This window comes from Cnephaeus nilssonii, assembly GCF_951640355.1.
Source record: "Cnephaeus nilssonii genome assembly, chromosome: 3".
In the NCBI taxonomy this organism is placed as follows: domain Eukaryota; kingdom Metazoa; phylum Chordata; class Mammalia; order Chiroptera; family Vespertilionidae; genus Cnephaeus; species Cnephaeus nilssonii.
The window spans coordinates 56,957,133-56,975,992 of record NC_137074.1 but is presented as its reverse complement, the minus strand read 5'-3'; the positions used below and the strand labels follow the sequence as shown (position 1 = coordinate 56,975,992).

At 40.7% G+C, this 18,860-nt stretch overlaps 1 protein-coding gene across 5 annotated transcripts in view; it reads right to left on the bottom strand.

Annotated features, from left to right (window-relative positions):
- The window catches only part of PARP9 (poly(ADP-ribose) polymerase family member 9), a 32,483-nt gene that overhangs the window by 9,016 nt on the left and 4,607 nt on the right, over positions 1 to 18,860 (bottom strand). For all 5 annotated transcript variants that reach the window (XM_079765703.1, XM_079765707.1, XM_079765704.1 and 2 more), the window contains exons 4-8: positions 16,726 to 17,573; positions 13,304 to 13,531; positions 11,769 to 11,987; positions 7,513 to 7,573; positions 1,211 to 1,588 (exon numbers count right to left, since the gene is read on the bottom strand). In XM_079765703.1, coding sequence (XP_079621829.1) covers positions 1,211 to 1,588; positions 7,513 to 7,573; positions 11,769 to 11,987; positions 13,304 to 13,531; positions 16,726 to 17,573 — 1,734 coding nt within the window. The remainder of the gene's footprint in view (positions 1 to 1,210; positions 1,589 to 7,512; positions 7,574 to 11,768; positions 11,988 to 13,303; positions 13,532 to 16,725; positions 17,574 to 18,860) is intronic.

The following is an 18,860-nucleotide window of genomic DNA, read 5'->3' as shown; positions in this document are numbered from 1 at the left end:
CTGGAGGAGGGCTCAACCTTACAAATGCAGTTAAAGTGATGCTACAAGCTTTACAGGAGATCAATATTTCTTTGTCTCTTGTTCTCTAGAGAGGTATCAGTGTCAGTTTACATATTCACAGGCATTACACTTTAAAAGCTAAGTAGAAATCACAATCTTGGGTCTCATTCTTTCATATGATTTTTGTCCATGTTTTTGGACACTGAGTTTTCTGTGGAATGTGGCTACAACATTTACTGCAAACTCCCACTCATTTTGACCATTTCTGCCTAAATAATGTTTATAAACACATGGTGAAAATAAGGTGTCCTTTAGAATCCTGCATCTGAATTGCTGTACTAAGTCCATTCTCCACATTACAACCAGTGATCTTTCTAGAATACAAGTCTAGTTAGGGTGCCTCTCCTAGGTGCTCCCAGAGCACTTTCACCCTCTTTCCTAACTAACCTTGCTTGCTTCTCAGAATCCCCAATTAGATTCTTAGTGAAAACAATGTCCATTTTATCACTGTATCCTCAGCACCTAGAACAATGCTTGGTACATATCATAGATGCAATATTCATCATCTGAATAAGTGAACGAGGTAAGCTTCTGTCTCCTTAGGTGGTGTTTCCAATGGTATAATTTCCTAGTTAGCCCTAGGACTATGTTACAAGGATCTCTACAGACCCCAATTCCCCATCATCCTGATGGATTTTTGCTCCACGAAATGGGTGCTGTTTGCATGTACTTAATAGTACCAATTAATAATTTATTTTGGTGAGAAGGCTCAAAGTAAGTAATTTTAGGGTTCCTAAGGTTGCCAGCAACAGATAAATGCACTAAAACGAAATTTTAAAAAATCAAGTGGAATGGGTCTACATTTGAATGCTCCATCTGCACAATTAGAGATGTGCTTCCCCTCCCCCCCCCCCCCCACTGCCTAGGAGTGGGTTACCCTAGGCTTTCCATGTAACTTCCTCTTAGGTAATCAAGTCATCGTAAGTAAATCCAATTGTGAGTGTGTGTGTGTTCATTTACTAAAAATTAACCCTGCTGGTAGAAACAGAGCCCCAAAGTGGTTATAAAAGTTTATGGCCTAGCACAGAACCTGCACAGTTTGCTCTCTCTCTCTTCTATTCTCTCTCTTATCCACACACAGACATACATAATCACACCCGAAAGGACAGCAGGGAGAGCTGACTTTCCAACTAAATAGAAAGTTACTCACCGGACAAGCTCCAAAGGGCTCGCTCCTTTTTTTTGGCTATTTCCTCTTGAACTTCACACAGCATTCGTTCAATGTTCATAACCACCTCAATGAGGTCAGCCTGGGCTCCTTTAATCTCTAAAGTTGCCTTTCCCGGACTGATAACCTCTGAGATAGAGACCCTTGGGATTTCCTGAAGCTGAGACAAAATGTCATGTTCCTTTTTTCCAAGGAAGAGGATATGATTATTCTCAATGATGTGCTTATCCTGGAGGGTCAGCATCCTTTGGATCCACTCTTGGGCCTCACTCATTTTTTCCTGGTTAGATCCCATCAGATTGATGGCAGGAGATTTAGCTTTTAGCTCCTTTTCTCGGTTCCCTCTGATGTCCTGGGGGACTGAGAAGACGATCATAAACAACCACAGAAGACAGGTGAGTTTTAAACCAGAGCAGAACAATACTCCATGGCCAGTATTTGCCCCAGGATATTGTCACTGTTGTTGGCTGTAGCAGCTTCAATTAAGTACTATCTCTGAGAGCTGTGTTGGGTATAAAGGAAATCTAAATGTATAGTTTGCAGTTTCCCTGAGTTGGGTTTATCATGCCCTGCCCCTTCTGTGTTGCATTTACCAGTTCACAGATGAGTTCACCTTGTGATCTCACTCTGGATGTTGACCAACTATTATTTCCTGCTGAATAGGATTTCCCTCAACCTCTTACTAATCCCAGGTTTAAAAATTAAACATCTCAGAAGCAACAGAGCTTAAAGAGTAAAATTCTTTTTAAAAAATGTATTTCTGATTATAAAAAGAATAGATGTTTATTATTGAAAAGTTGGAAAATTATCAAAGTATAATGAAATAAGGAAATACCCATAATTCCACTACCTGCGATTCTTATTTACATCTGATCTGTGAGTGACAGGACATTTCGCCCCTCCACAAGCATTGGTAGCTTAGCAGCTCCTGCTGCTGGACACAGTAGATCCCAGCAGAAAAAGAAACAGGATTTGATTCCAACCCACCCATGCATACCTCTCTCTGCAACCCCCTCCACAAGGAGTAAAGATCTATATCAAGAAGAAGAATCTCTGATGGATTAAGGTGGCTCTGAACCCAAATTCCAAAAGAAAGAGGTGGGGGGGGGGAGGGTGGACCAGTTGAGAGAGAATTCATAGGTGAAGCAGCACCTAAACTATATAAAGAATTCCCTCAAATCACTAATAAAAAGAAACAACACAATAGCCAGCTGGGCAAAAGAATTCACAGAAAAGGAAACACACATGGCCCATATATGTGTGAAAAGATGTTTCTCTTCACTGGTAACCAGGGACATGAAAAATTACCCACCATATTGGCAAAAATTCATTAAGTCTGACAATCTCCAGTATTGGGAAGGACACAGAGCAACTGGAACTCCTAGGTATTCACGATAGACGTAAAATTGGAGCAACCACTCCTATAATTATATTATTTAGAAAAACTCTGGCACATGTGTACCAGGGAATGTGTACAAGAAAGTTCACATTCTTGTTTGTAACAGCCAAGAACTGGAAATAACCCATGCCCTTCAACAATGGAATATTATTATAGCAATGAAAAGTAGTGAATTTAGCTACATGGATGAATCTCAGTAACATTTTGAGGGGAAAAAGTAAGTTGAGCACTTGCTATATTCTAGGCATTATTCTAAGAGCTTTATATATTTTATTCAATCCTTACACCCCAATGAGATACTATTAGTACTAATAGTAGCCCCGTCTTACAAATGAAGACACTAACTCAGGAGTTATTAAGAAACTTGCCACCCTAGCCAGGTTGGCTCGGTGGATAGAGCGTCAGCCTGTGGACTGAAGGGTCCCAGGTTCGATTCTGGTAAAGGGCACATGCCTGAGTTGTGGTCTCGATCCCCAGTCGGGGGGGTGTGTAGGAGGCAGCGGATCAATGATTCTCTCTCATCACTGATGTTTCTATCTTTCTCTCCCTCTTCCTTCCTCTCTGAAATCAATACATTAAAAAAAAAAAGAAGAAAAGAAAAAGAAACTTGCCATTGGTTTTAGGACTAGTCCGTGGTGGCCTGGGAGCTAGTAGGTGTGGGCAGTCTGATTCCAGTGCTCACACAATTCTGCCTCTCAGTAAGTGATCCCAGGACAATAGTGGTAATTAACATATTTTGCCTAATGTAGCAGTTGGGTGGTATCAGGAACAATGGAAAAGTATCAGGACACACTTTGAAGTGGGGGGTGAGGAATGGGGGGGGGGGAAGATGGCCCCCTCTGAGTAAAAATCAAAGTCAATGTTTTATACAACACTAAGAACTGTGTGTGTATGGGAGGGGAGTGGTGAGTGTTTCTTAAATTGGAGGCATACTTTTTTTTTTTAACTCTTGTTCTGCTTGGGAGCTTACATTACTTTTTAGGAGACAATAAAAACATGTGTTGATATTTCTTTAATACATCATCATCAAGAAAGAAGAATTGGCCCTGACTGGTTTGGCTCAGTGGATAGAGCGTTGGCCTGCGGACTCAAGGGTCCTGGGTTTGATTCCGATCAAGGGCATGTATCTTGGTTGCGGGCACATACCCAGTGGGGAGTGTGCAGGAGGCAGCTGATCGATGTTTCTCTCTCATCGATGTTTCTAGCTCTCTATCCCTCTCCCTTCCTCTCTGTAAAAAATCAATAAAATATATTAAAAAAAAATAAGAAAGAATTGTTCTAGATAACTACATTGTTCAGATCACTAAAGTTAAATAGTTTAACTTTTCCTTGGTAACCTGAGATCATTATCTTTTTTGTCTATTTGTTTTTAAATCCTCACCCAAAGATATTTTTCAATTGATTTTTAGAGAGGGTGGAAGGGACGGGGGGAGAGAGACAGATTGGTTGCCTCCCACACATGCCCCGACCAGGGCCGGGGATTTAGCCTGCAACCGAGGTACGTGCAGTTGACCAGAATTGAACCTGGGACCCTTCAGTCTGTAGGCCGACTCTCTGTCCACTGAGTCAAACTGGCTAGGGCTGAGATAATTATCATTAATTATTATTAATGTTAATTTTTGTCCTGTGCTATAATTCCTCTACAGACTTCCTCAAAAATAACTGAAGAAAATGGTAATGTCTGGCCCCATTATTTAGATTAATGACAAAGAGACATTTGTATGTTCCTATTCAATATTATCCTTACCCAAAACTCCTATCTAGCATCCCCAAACATGCATTGCCTTTGTTTGCTTCTGTGGGTTTTCTTGACCTTGGGTGCCCACCCCCACCAACTCTGGCCATTGAAAATCTTGCCATCCTCAAAGCCAAGCTTAGACCCATCTCCATGAAGCCATTCTTGATCCCTTGCAGTAAGACGGGCTCTCTCCCTCCTACTGGCCACCTGAGCAGTTTGCCCATTCATTATTTATCCCCTGGCATTTCTTTAATGCTTTGCAATTTACAGAAAATTTTTACATATATAATCTCTAATTATCCTCACAATAGTCTGTCATTGTTATTTTACAGATAAATATAAACAGCTTCATAATTGGTATAGTCACAGACCAGAGCTCTTAAAATTCCTCCTTCATTTCTAGCATTGCTTGAACCACTGAACATCATAAGTGAACTCTTCCATTAAAAGGTATAAACAAATCATTTTGACCCTAATGGGAAATATCCTAACAGTTTCTATTGCTGGTTGAATGTCTAGTGTTCTTAACATCTACAGAATATGTTAGATTAAAAGACTATTTCAGATGTACACAACCTGGTGTCATAAGGCAATTCCATCTCAGTCTACTTAAATGCCACTAAAGAAATGTAGTTAGCCCTAGCTGGTTTGGCTCAGTGGATAGATCATCGGCCTGTGAACTAAAGGGTCCCTGGTTCGATTCAGGTCAAGGGCACATGCCTGGGTTGCAGGCTCGATCCCCAGTGGGGGATGTGCAAGAGGCAGCTGATCAATGATTTTCTCTCATCATTGATGTTCTATCTCTCCCTCTCCCTTCTTCTCTGAAATCAATAAAAATATATTTAAAAAAAGAAGAAGAAAAAAAGAAATGTAAGACAGAGTTAAACATTCTCCAGCCCCCAATAATCAGGATTGGTTTAGTTCAGTGATCCCCAAACTTGGTTCCGCATCAAAATTGATTAAGGGGCATTGAGAAATATACATGCTTGGCCCAGACCCAGAGTTCCTGAATTAGAATCTATAGAGTTGGGACTTACTAGTATACATATGCTTGTTGGTGTGTTTGTTTTTTAAAGTTTCCATCATGATCCTAGTGATTACTTAGGTTTGGATAGCATTGGGTTAATCCATTGATTGTTATCTGTTATTACTGAGATGTGTTTTCTATAATTATTAAAGTGGAACTCCATTTAGATGTTTGCTTATTCAGAGCAGAAAGACTGCTGGCTAAGTCAGTTTGTGAAGGGCAGAACTTTTTCTTAGAAAAAAATTATAGACGGCATTTGTAAATGAACTACCCACACTGTGAATTACCTAATGCAACTTTGCCTCACTCTGTTCATATAATAAAACTGGACTGAACAAGAACATGGTCAGGTATAGAGCAGGTTGGTATCTAAGCAGGACCACAATGAGATATATTTGGCTTCTTTATTCTTCTCCTCCTCCCCTCCATTAGTTTAGATGATCAAGAATAGAATGAGCTGCCTGGTACTGGCACAAGAACAGACATATAGACCAATGGAACAGAAAGGAGGACCCAGAAATTGACCCAAGCCATTATACTCAATTAATATTTGACAAAAGAGGCAAGAGCATACAATGGAGCCAAAACAGCCTCTTTAATAAATGGTGCTTGGAAATTTGGTCAGATACATGCAAAAAAATGAAACTAGATCACCAACTTACACCATACACAAAAACAAGCTCAAAATGGCTAAAGGACTTGAATGTAAGACGGGAAACCATAAAAATCCTACAAGACTCCATAGGCAGAAAATTGTAGACATACGTCGTAGCAATATCTTTAGACACAGCTCCTAGGGCAAGAGAGACTAAGGAGAAAATAAACAAATGGGACTACATCAAAATAAAAAGCTTCTGCACAGCAAAAGAAACCATCAACAAAACAACAAGAAAGCCCACTGCATGGGAGAACATATTTGCCAATGTTATCTCCGATAAGGGTTTAATCTCCAACATTTACAGGGAACTCATACAACTTAACAAAAGGAAGATAAACGATTCAATCAAAAAATGGGCAAAGGGCTTAAATAGACACTTTTCAAAAAAGGACATTCAGAAAGCCAAGAGACATATGAAAACATGCTCAAAGTCACTAATCATCAGAGAGATGCAAACCAAAACAATAACCACCTCACACCTGTCAGAATGGCTATCATCAACAAATCAACAAATGAAAAGTGCTGGAAAGGATGCAGAGAAAAAGGAACCCTCCTTCACTGCTGGTGGGAATGCAGACTGGTGCAGCCACTATGGAAAACAGTATGGCGTTTCCTCAAAAATTTAAAAATGGAACTGCCATTTGACCCAGTAATACCACTTCTAGGAATATATCCCAAGAAAACAGAAACACCAATCAGAAAGGATATATGCACCCCTGTGTTCATAGCAGCACAATTTACAGTAGCTAAGATTTGGAAACAGCCTAAATGCCCATCAGCAGATGAGTGGATTAGAAAACTATGGTACATCTACACAATGGAATACTACGCTGCTATAAAAAAGAAGGAATTCTTACCATTTGCAGCAGCATGGATGGAACTGGAGAGCATTATGCTAAGTGAAATAAGCCAGGCAGTGAAAGAAAAATACCACATGATCTCACTCATTTATTGGTAATAAAGAACATTATAACCTGATGAATAAAAAGACAGATACAGAGGCAGAGAAGCATCGAACAGACTGTCAAATTACAGCGGGAAGGCTGGGGAGTGTTGGTGGGGGGGAGGTAAGAGATCAACAGAAGGACTTGTATGCATGCATATAAGCATAACCAATGGACACAAGACACTGGGGGTGGGGGGGGTGAGGGCATGTGCCAGGGGTAGGGGAGGCCGGGAGAAGGTCAATGGAGCAAAAAAAAAAGGAGACATATGTACTACTATTTGTAATACTTTAAACAATAAAATAAAATTTAAAAAAATTTTTTTAAGGGGACACATACATTCAGGCCATATCAAATTGTTTGAATATGTGTTACATCCACAAGTTTGTTCATTTAAAACACTTAAAGGATATACAATAAAAAGTATTTTTTAAAAGTACAAAAAAAAAAAAAAAAAAAGAATAGAATGAGCCTAGGGTGGGAGATGCTGCTTCTAGGTCCATGAATTTCCTACTCACCACTGTAATTGTTGGGGAGCTGCAGCTTAGACTTAACCTTGTCCATTGCAGTGCTGAAAGCCTGTAAGAAGCAAAACAGAGCAGAGCAGGGCTTTTAGTCATTGTCATCAAAATCCCTCCCTCTACCTGTACACACCACGCTTGACATCCACTCTGTGAGTCCCCATTTCCACTGCCACAAATCTAAAGCAGCCTGTAGGAAAATCTTGGGGAATAACAAGTGCAGCACCACAATCTGTTCGAACATGGACGAGAACCAAGTATAGGAAAAATGGAAAGAAAACCAACAGGCAGAAGCTCTTATAGTTAATAAAAAAATTCATTTTAAAAAAAGATACACACACATTGCTTTTTGTGTAGATCGAATAAATGATCAATTCCTATACAATGCTATTGTATCTGGCACATAGAAGACGATTGTCTATTTTAAAGAAACACATCTCTCCTAGAGTTTGGAATTACCATATCCAGTGTCTTCCTTTTTTTAAAGTTGATACAATTGGCAGTAATTACTTCATGGAAAAGATGGTAAATAATGAGGTGAAAAAATTTCTTAATCTGTAAGCCATTTTTCTTCATAAATTATATTTGCAGCTTCTATTTCCAGAGCCAAAGGCCCTCCATCTTACCATATTTTATACCTGGAGAGGTCATTATGGGGAACTTCCTGCACTCCCTGTCTAAGAACTTGGAAATGAAACAAATGAGATAAATTATCTACTGATGAATAGATTAAAAATAGCTGCCATACACAAAATGGATAAAAATCAGCTCTCTCCCAAAGTCCCTTTAAATGTCAGTATGTGTTTCAGGATGAGAAATCAATTAGGCAAGGCTTTCGAATTAAATTGGAAAGAAATCTATAACTTAACCAGCAGCAGTAACTTAGAAGAATGTGTGGATACCAAGCACATGGTCTGCAAGAAGTCTGGAAAAGTGGTATTTGGAAGTCATTCCAGCTCTGTCCACAAATGACCAATGCCAAAATTGAAGGGTGCCACTAGTGTGTTCCTTATTCTGAGACATACTGCCTGGTACAAGGTAGATACATAATAAATATTTGTTAAATAACCAAATGAACGACTATCCATCACCTTTTACAGATACTCAGCTCCAACCAGGACCCTTTATCACCATGAAATACTGGTGAACACAAGTATTTCAGTCAGCTGTGAAGTATTACTCATTGAATGTAAGTATCACCCTATTGTGAGTTTAGTGTAGGCTGGTCTTCCTGTGTCAGGTCAACTCTGAATGTCTGACAAATCCATTTTCTGAAATGTAGGGACTTGCCCCTGTAGGTAAGGCCCCTGTGAGAAATATGTAAGTTGCCCTCTTACATGCCTCACTGAAAGATGTATTTAGGAAGCAAAGATGTATTTATCAGAAGGCCAGAGGGTATACATATGTGTGCATACACATCATGCCTCCACATGGATGTAATGTATTGATCCTATCTAATAAAAGAGTAATATGCAAATTGACCATCACTCCAACACACAAGATGGCTGCCCTCATGTGGTCAAAGATGGCTGCCCCCATGTGGACACAAGATGGCCACCACAAGATGGCCAGCAGGGGAGGGCAGTTGGGAGGGACCAGGCCTGCAAGGGAGGGCAGTTGGGGGCAATCAAGCCTGCAGGGGAGGGCAGTTAGGGGTGACCAGGCCAGCAGAGGAGGGAAGTTGGGGGCGACCGGGCCTGAAGGGAAGGGCAGTTGGGGGGGGACCAGGCCTGCAGGGGAGGGCAGTTAGGGGTGACCAGGCCTGCAGGGGAGGGCAGTTAGGAGTGACCAGGCCTGCAGGGGAGGGCAGTTAGGGGCAAACATGCTGGCAGGGGAGCAGTTAGGCATCAATCAGGCGGGCAGGGGAGGGGTTAGGGTGTGATCAGGCTGGCAGGCAGAGCGGTTAGGGGCAATCAGGAAGGCAGGCAGGCGAGCAGTTGGGAGCGAGTAGTCCTGAATTGTGAGAGAGATGTCTGACTGCCCTGGTAGGATCGGGCCTAAACGGGCAGTCAGACATCCCTTGAGGGGTCCCAAATTGTAGAGGGTGCAGGCTGGGCTGAGGGACACACCCCCCGTGCACGAATTTTGTGCAATGGGCCTCTAGTATTGAACAATAAACCTGAAGGGATGGTCCATGTTAGGGTATAGTGTCAGTTACTGTGTAAGATCATCCTCTCCTTTGAGTTACAAAACTGAGATGTGTCATCTCTCCATTTATTTTTTTCTGTTTTTCTTTAGTGGTTCAGAACACAGGCTTTTGGGACAGACAGACCAGGTTGGAATTTTGGTTTGGCCATTTGACTAGCTGTGTGTAGTTTTCATTTGTAAAATGGAGATGACAATAGTGGTCTCACCAAAGGTTTAGGGGGGGAGAAGGGAATGAGACAGCTTCTTAGCACAGTACTTGGCTGATGCAATACACGGCAGCTATTTTTATTATTAGCCCTCAGACTGTGATTAGTCTTTCTACTTTTGTTGGAACTGCCAGGTACATTTTTATTGTAGGTTGGAAAGAATGAACTTTCTTTTCTAGACATGGTTCATTCTTCTTGTAGTTATATGGTACTTCATGAATAGTTCAAAGATATAACCAGGGCCCAATTATAGTCCTCTGCATGGGGGGAACTGGTGAATTTCATTTGAAGGACAGGATGATTCATTTTATCAAGAAGGCAGGCTACTTCACTGGGTAACTGACCCCCATGTTCTCTGGATGAGACACAGAGGTATGCTGGCGCCGGCTGATACTGGCTTACAAGAACCCATTGTTCACGTATCCTCTCACCTCCACCTTCAGTGGTGTCACATTGATCATTTGAAGTCAGCAGGGGAAATCAGCAAACACTACAAACCTCCTTGTGTCTAGTCAGGCAGCAAAAGGAATAAGAACCTTTACACTTGTTCCAGGAAGGAGCAAGCTGGAACCAATATGTCCGTTTTCCTGTACAAGGAGAAAACATGGCAACCACCCACATAGAGACAGGCTGGGGGTGGGAAAGAGGACTAATGTTCAGAGCCATGCTCTGGGCCAGGCCCTCAGAAGTCCCTTTATACCCAAAACCCAGACACATGCCTGGGAAATCGCACTAGCACTTCGATGCTGCTGTTGACAGAATCAGAAACCTATGTCTTCAAAACCTAGTGTAAGGTGCTATACCTTATCTCATTTCTTTTTTAGTCTTTCTTAACATCATTAAAGTCCTTCTGGAAAATGCCAGCTAAGTGAGAATAAAGCGAAGAGATAGTACTCTAAGGGCAGAACAGTACAGCAATATATACTAATTATGCTGAATATGTCAGTGACCTATTCACATGTGAGGAACTCAGCTGATTTGGCCACTCAAAAACAAAAAGCTGAGAGAAAGTGAAATCAAGATGCACTCAGACACGTAGACACAGTCCCCTACACCACAGCTGATTTCCCTCTGAAGCCACCTATAGGTGAGTTAAGAAAAAATAGGATGAATTTGAGGACAGTACTTGAGACATGGCAAAAGTAGTCAGATACACCCTTGCTGTTAAAAAACTAATCTAATTGGAAAAAAGATAACAAACAATTCACTTAATTTAGTATTCAGTTCAGAACTCAGTGAACCTTATCCCATTACAGCTAATATAACAATTTGCCTTCATAGAGGACTTACTGTACATGAGGTACTGTTTTAAGTGTTTTACATGTATTAACTCCTTGAATTCTCACAACAGCTCCTGAAGATGGTGGTTATTACCCCCATATTAAAGCTAAGGACTTGCCCAAGGATGTTGATTGGAGAGGAAAAGACAAATAATTTATTTTAAATATGTTGGATTTAAGATGACAGTTTGATATCTAAGTGGAAATGAGAGAGGGTTGGTGATGTGGATCTGAAGTTGGCTCAGAAGATAGGACTCTGCAGAAGTTATGGCAGAAATGTAAGAATAGTTGTGTTAGAATAAGATAGAAGAGAGAGGAACATAGGATCCTACACTGAAATTAGGAGTTTGCTTACCTTTAAGGACCAGAGGGAAGAATAAGTGCCAACAAAGGAAAAGAGTGAAGCAAGGTAGTGGGTTTCTCTAATGGCATTCTAATGTCTCATACTAATATAGGAAGGTCTGAGGTGCACAATTTACAAAAGTTAAGTTTCACCAAGTTAGAAAAGATCACCATGCCATACAGCTTAGCCCCGTGTCTTACATGGATACTAAACAGATGTTGTTGAATGAATGAATGAATGAATGAACTGTAGGGTATTTCTAAGATATTAACTTACCTTGTATATGTCCAGGTCTTTGGGAAAGATCACAAACTTTATAGTTAGTTGTTTTTCAGGAAGTTGTTTGGCAAACATTAAAACTTGATCAAACATAATCTGTGCTACTTTACTGTTGTAAATACCAATGCCTCCAGCCCCAAGAGCAGGAAAGGAAATGGAAGTTATATTTAGGTCAAGGCATTTTTGCAAACAGTTCTTCACTGCACATTTCAATCTCTGTAGAAAAAACACAATTTTAATATCAGCCTTCAAGTCAAAAGTAAGATTTCACTTACCCCTTGATCCTGCCCATATTTAACAATGCTAATCTCCACTCTCCCTCAGGGTCATGTCCATGCCTCCTCAGAGGGCAGAAAAGGTCCCACTCCATCGGCAACCCATTATAACTATAAGGTTAAATGATGAAAAATGAAAAGGCTAAAGAAACTGAAGTAATTGACTGGTCCTTTTTGTGCTATTCAGGACCTTTGGGCACCATGATTTCTCCCAGCTTATGTAGTCTTGCTGACCTGCCCAGGTCAGAGAGCCAATCATCAGTTTATCCCCACTCATCTGACACTTCCAGGTCAACATAAAGAGCTCTGGGAGTTTAATAAAGGAGGTAGAGGTTAAAATGAATAAGCAGCACTTATTCAAAGTCTTTTAAGGTCTGCCATGTAGTTCTCCTAGTATATTTGGCAGATTTAAACTTTCTATCAATGTTTCAACATCCAAATGAATACTAATACAGGAAGGTTGTCTGAATACTAATACAGGAAAACTTGAGAAATAGAGATGATAGGGATTACAGGGCCCTCTAGCCAAGAAAGAACCGGAAATGGTGACAAAACAAAGATAAAGGCAGATGGGAAGACACCACAGGGAATAGATCTGACTAGAATGGTGCTAGAAGGGAAATCCAGGTCCTCCTGGAACTTAACAGTTGGAAGGAAACAGAGAGAGGCGGACTCCCAGGCCCCCTTAGGAAAAGGCCTACAGGGTACAGTGCGGTGAGGTGAATAGTGTGAAGACGGATGTTTCTGTGCCTATTTGCGGTAAACCCACTTAAAATTTAGACATGTGTTAGGTAATATTTCAGATTAAACTTCTTAAGATAACTTATTAAGACAACAACAGCCCTAGCCGATTTGGCTCAGTGGATAGAGCGTTGGCCTGTGGACTGAAGGGCCCTAGGTTTGATTCTGGTCAAAGCACATACCTAGGTTGCAGGCTTGATCCCTGGCCCTGGTTAGGGTGTGTGCGGGAGGCAACCAATTGATGTGTCTCTCTCACATCAATGTTTCTCTCTCCCCCTCCCTTCCACTCTTTCTAAAAATCAATGGAAAAATATCCTCGGGTGAGGATTAACAACAACAACAACAAAAAAGACAACAAAAGTTATTCAGTATTTCAAATTTTCATAGGAGTAATAGAAAATGGGGATTATACAACCTGACAATATTTCATTAATGTAATGATATAATAGAAATTCAACAAAGACTACACAGACTTTCAAGCTACAAAACAAAAAGATAAATTTATTTTGAGCTTACCTGATCTGGGTCAGAATATTTTGAAAGCCACAACACATGGAATACATACTGACAGGACAATTTAAATCCTTTTGTGACCAGTACCAACTGGGAATCCTGAGATGTCTGCTGCCTTTTTTTGAGAAATTCCTCTTCTATTTCATGTCCTGCTTGTTGTAGAATTGACAGCGACACAGGACCATCTCGGAAATTAAAACCTGGACTTACAGAATTAACAATTACATCCGTCTGAAAAGGGAAAAAATGGACAGGATTCCTTTTTAAATTACTTTTTGTTAAATGACTAATTTAAGTCTTTATTTCCCTGAAGAGCTTTGAAAAATACTTCTGAAGATTCTAAGTCCACAAAAATATCATTTAATAATGGATAGAAACTCATATTTCCAAAGAGTGAACATTTGATTAGTCTGTTTATCCTATTCAGTAATTAGGTAAAGTGTGTGGATGATACAATTTTTATTACAAGCATCTATCAGCCCCTTGCTGGCTTATCCCTCCCATATTCCCAGATTCTGCACATTCCCTGTGATTTATTTTAAGCTTTATCAATGAATGGTTTCATTCCTTGCTCCACTGTCATTTCTTTTTGCTATTTTTGTGTGAATTTTCTGTTTTGTTTTAAACAGAGTGGAAATAAAGTTTCTCAGGAAATTTTCACCTCCTATTTTGTTTAAAGGTGAGTAGTACATAGTTAAAGAAAGTACAAATGAGACAAAAAAGTCTTCAGTGAAAAGTAGGCCTCCATCTTGGTGAGGTCCCATATCTACCACTCATCCACCTATCCTACAGGCAATCACTTTTATCAGTTTTTCATCTGTCCTGGCTGGCATGGCTCAGTGGTTGAGCATCAACTTATGAACTAGGAGGCCACGGTTTGATTCTCGGTCAGGGCACATGCCCGGGTTGCGGACTCCATACCTAGTGTGGGGCATACAGGAGGTAGCTAATCAATGGTTCTCTCTCATCATTGAAATTCCTCTCTCTCTCTCTCCCTCTCTGTTAAAAAAAAGAAACAGACTGTATATTCCCATAGGCTGTATTTTAAGTAATATCACCTAATTAGCTTTAAGAACTGTGCTATCAGGCTTGTATCCTTTTTCTCCCTCATGCCCAAATCCCCAAACCATCCTGATGGTTTTGGCTCCATTTGGGGATAACTTAGGTATTTCTCATAGATGTTAATGAATGCTTCACTTTGAAAGTACTATCAGAATTTTCAACTTGGGGGTACTGCTTCCTTTATAAATCTTAAGGTTCCTAATGTTTTTGGAAATAAATAAATACAATAAAATTTTAGTCAAATGTAAAGTTATTTAACAAGGATGTTTCCACTTAAATTTTAAATTGACATATTAATGACATTAAATAAATACAGTGGAACCTCAGTACTTGAACTTAATTCATTCCAGAAGACTGCTCAAGAAGAAATTTGTTTGAAAACGGAATCATTTTTCCTAATAGAAATAATGTAAATTAAATTAATCTGTTCCAGACTCCCAAATGATTTCCTGTTTTAACCTTTCTTATATACAGTACATGTCTAAGCTCTATTGTTGTTCTCACAACTTTCTTTTCACTTTGCTGCTATCACTAACCTTCTTAGAACCCATGAGACTTACTGTTCATATCCTATATAAAAGGTTAATATGCAAATCCACCGACGGTGGAATGACCGGTCGCTATGATGTGCACTGACCACCAGGGGGCAGACGCTCAATGCAGGAGCTGCCCCTGGTGGTCAGTGCGCTCCCACAGGGGGAGCGCTGCTCAGCCAGAAGCCAGGCTCATGGCTGCTGAGTGCAGTGGCGGTGGCTGGAGCCTCTCATGACTCTGCAGCAGTGCTAAGGATGTCCAACTGACAGCTTAGGCCCGCTCCCCACAGGGACACCCCCTGAGGGCTCACAGACTGTGAGAGGGCGCAGGCCGGGCTGAGGGACCCCCCCCACCCGAGTGCATGAATTTTGTGCACTGGGCCTCTAGTTTAATAATAAGCAGCAACAACAACAACATAATAATCACAGTAAAATTTCCTGAAATGTCAATAACTCAAGGTTTAGCAGTAAACTGACTCATACTCATGCAACCTCTTCTTTGTTTGTCACTTGAGAGATGTGTGACTGATCATACATGTATCAGCATGAGAGAGTTCTAGAACTGAAGTTTTGTTTGACAATCAAGACATTTTTCATGAACAACTTGTTCTAGAACCGAATGGTTCAAGAACTGAGGTCTGACTATATTGCATTTTGTGGGGATCCCCTCAATCTTCTGTCTTGCAGGCAGTATATGGTCTTTTTTCATGTATGATTAAGTCTATTTGATTGCAGCCACAGGAGAGTCTTAAGTGTGACATTATTGATCCAGAAAAGAAAAAGAATTCTCTGTTGCAGTTCCTGCTACCTGCTTCCTCCTTCACTTATTCATCAATGATTTGCTCAACACCTAGAAGCAGGCCCAGACTGGGCTTTGGGGCTACAGAGATGAACAGGCCATGATCCCCATCCTCATGGTATCTACGCCTAACAGGGGAGCTGCACTAACCCAGAAATACTTAAGTTCACTGTTACCCTGACTCCCTCCCCTTCCTGCCAGAGCCCTCTCCTTTGTGCCCAAGGAATCCTGGCTAAATGCTAAGTCACACTTTGTATCATCCATGGCCCGTGGCACAGAGCCATATACGCAGAATACAACTTATAGCTCCACCTGGTCCAGCCCATTATTCTCTATCTATTATTCTCCATGTCTCTCTAATCAAGTCATTCTAACCACCAGGCCACTCCTCCTGCCAATTCACATCTATAACAACTTGAGATCAGATCCAAAACACACATCTTCGGAAGTAATCTTTCTTGGTCCACCACACTCTTTTGTCACAAACTGACATACTCTTAAATATTATGAATTCACTGTATTAATGAATACATTGTTTACTATTGGTAGGTTGCTTCAGAAATGTTCAGATGGTTTGTCTTCCAATGAGATTTTTCAAATAGAGAATTTTTTAAACATAAAAAGAGTATAACAGATCTTAAGTTCCTTAGAATCAATGATTGTTTTATTTCCTCATGGTGCCTAAGAATAATAGCAATAATAGTTATAAATACTTGTCATGTGTCAAAATTTATTCTAAGCATTTTATGTGTATTAATTCCAATTCTAAGATATAAGTCTTATTATTATCCTCATTTTTCAGGTGAGGAAATTGAGGATCAAAAGATAAAGTAACTAGATTCATGTTACCCTGCTAGTAAATGGCACAGCTAGTATTCAAATCCAGATGGTCTGTCCCTAAAGTCCATACTCTTAACCTTAACAAGATTAAACAGTGTTTGAAATAGTTTATACTCAAAACATACTTGATAGGTAATAAACAGTTCCGGGATCCCCTTTGGCAGTGCAAGAATACAGGAACAAAGACTTACCTGCTGCAGTTCAATGCGGTCTTGGACAATCTGGAGAGTCACGCGGTTCACAACCATCGTATTGAAAGGAAGGATGGCTCCCTGACTCACTGAGGACCCCAGCTCGTTACTCCCTAGAATGACTTCTGAGGCAGTTTTAAAGGCAGCAACAGTGGGGTCCTCATTGCTTACCAGATGAATTTCTTTTAAATTACTGGCCAGTTGCCTCCCTTGGAAATAAAGCTCGATAGTTTTCACAATGATCCGTGTACACAAATCCAGAGGGAACTGGAAAATCCCAGAGCTCAGGGCTGGAATTGCTACTGTCTCAGGGGATGAATAGCCAAAGGTGACATGATTCAGAATACTTATTATGGCTTTTTGCAGATCAGCTTTACATCTCTCTGCATCCCTCTCCGCCCACCGAGGCCCAACGGCATGGATAATGAATTTGCAGGGAAGTTTCCCTGCTCCTGTGATAGCTATCTCACCAGTTGGTATTTTACCATGTTTGAAAATATACATATTACTCTCCTCTTGGATTTGTTGGCCGCCAGCTTTCACCAGGGCCTGCGCCAGGCCTCCTCCATGTTGAAGTTCTTCATTGGCTGCATTCACCACAACATCAACAGCATGTCTGGTGAGATCATCCTTCCAGACAGATAGCTCTAGTCCCGGAGTCAGCCTTTTTCTGAAGACTTGCTGAGACTCACTGTTACTTTCCCGGGCTGGAGAGACCAGGGTAGAGACACAGCCAAATTTATTCCGGAGGACTTCACACAGCAGACTCTCATTATTTTTTAAAATTTTGAAGTCATTGTGATTAATGGGTATTTGCCAACTATAGTTTTCTCCAAGAATGTCAGTCTCTGGAAAAGGAGAGATTAAAAAAAAAAATCAAGAAACGGATAGGAGTTCCTTTGAAAAGAATGTAATTCCACTTCACATCAGAAAACTAAGTGTCCCATATACAAAAGAGAGATGAACTTCCTCTACCCCTCTTCCTGATTCTCTTTCTCACCTAGATATGTAATTAGACCAAGAATGTCCAAGAGTTTTCAATGGTAAATCATCCATAAAGTACTTAGTCTTGTGTGTCTGGCATACAGTAAATACTCCATAAGTGGTAGTTACACTACCATGATACAATGATGGTGGTGAGAAAACTATGGGAGCTCATGAATTTTTAAGTCTGCATTAAAATGGTGAGTTTGGGAAGAACCACACTTAAGGCACAAATATTGGAAAGGATTTAATTATGAGTCAAAAATAAGTGGAGGCTTTATTGGTAACTTGTTTGCTTAGTCTTAGTGCCTTAGTCTGGGCTCTCTTACTAGTAGAAGCAGACTCTGAGATAAGGATTTGAACCTAAGTTTATGTGGGAGCTGATCCTAGAAAATACCAGGGGCGTGAGATGAGAGAGGGCAGAGTGGGAAAGTAAGACAGAACAGGGAAGGAAATGAGCGAAGGATGTGCTGTTCAGATCCCCATTCAATGTGGTTATGAAGGAGGGAATACGGTTAGCTGACAGCCTCCAGTTGTTAGCCCCTCAGGGTCCAGCTTAGCTTTCCAGCCAGGGTCACACTATTCTTAGGATGGCCCCCCATCAGTGGCTGATCAAGGCCACTTATGTCCAATGTGGGACTCCCCTAAAGGGAAATCTCAGGCTGCAGTCTGATGGCTCCACCTGCCCAATCCGGTTTCATCTCTTTTCCTTTCTCTGAACCTTTTGCATTCCTAACTCCATCTCAGTTTCTGCTTCTTTGAGAACCTAACCTGTGACGGCATTTCATGGAATCTAAGACATCATTATTGAATGCCACTGAGTAAGGAAAAACAATGCCAATTAAAACATGGCACATTACTGGTTGATAGAGTAGTTTCATTTAACAGATGTGAAAAACTGTGTGTCCTAAAATAGGTAAAATGTGGTAATTAATTATGTTTTACTTCAACTATATTTCTCATCTCAGCTACCTAGAAAGACCTCTGACAGCCTCAATTATCTAAAAGCAGCAGCATGCATATATGCATAACCCATGGACACAGACAACAGTGTGGGGTGGGGCGGGGGCTGGGTGGTGGAGGGGGGCAAAAAGAGGACACCTGTATTACTGTCAACAATTTAAAAAAATAAAAAGATAAATAAATAAATA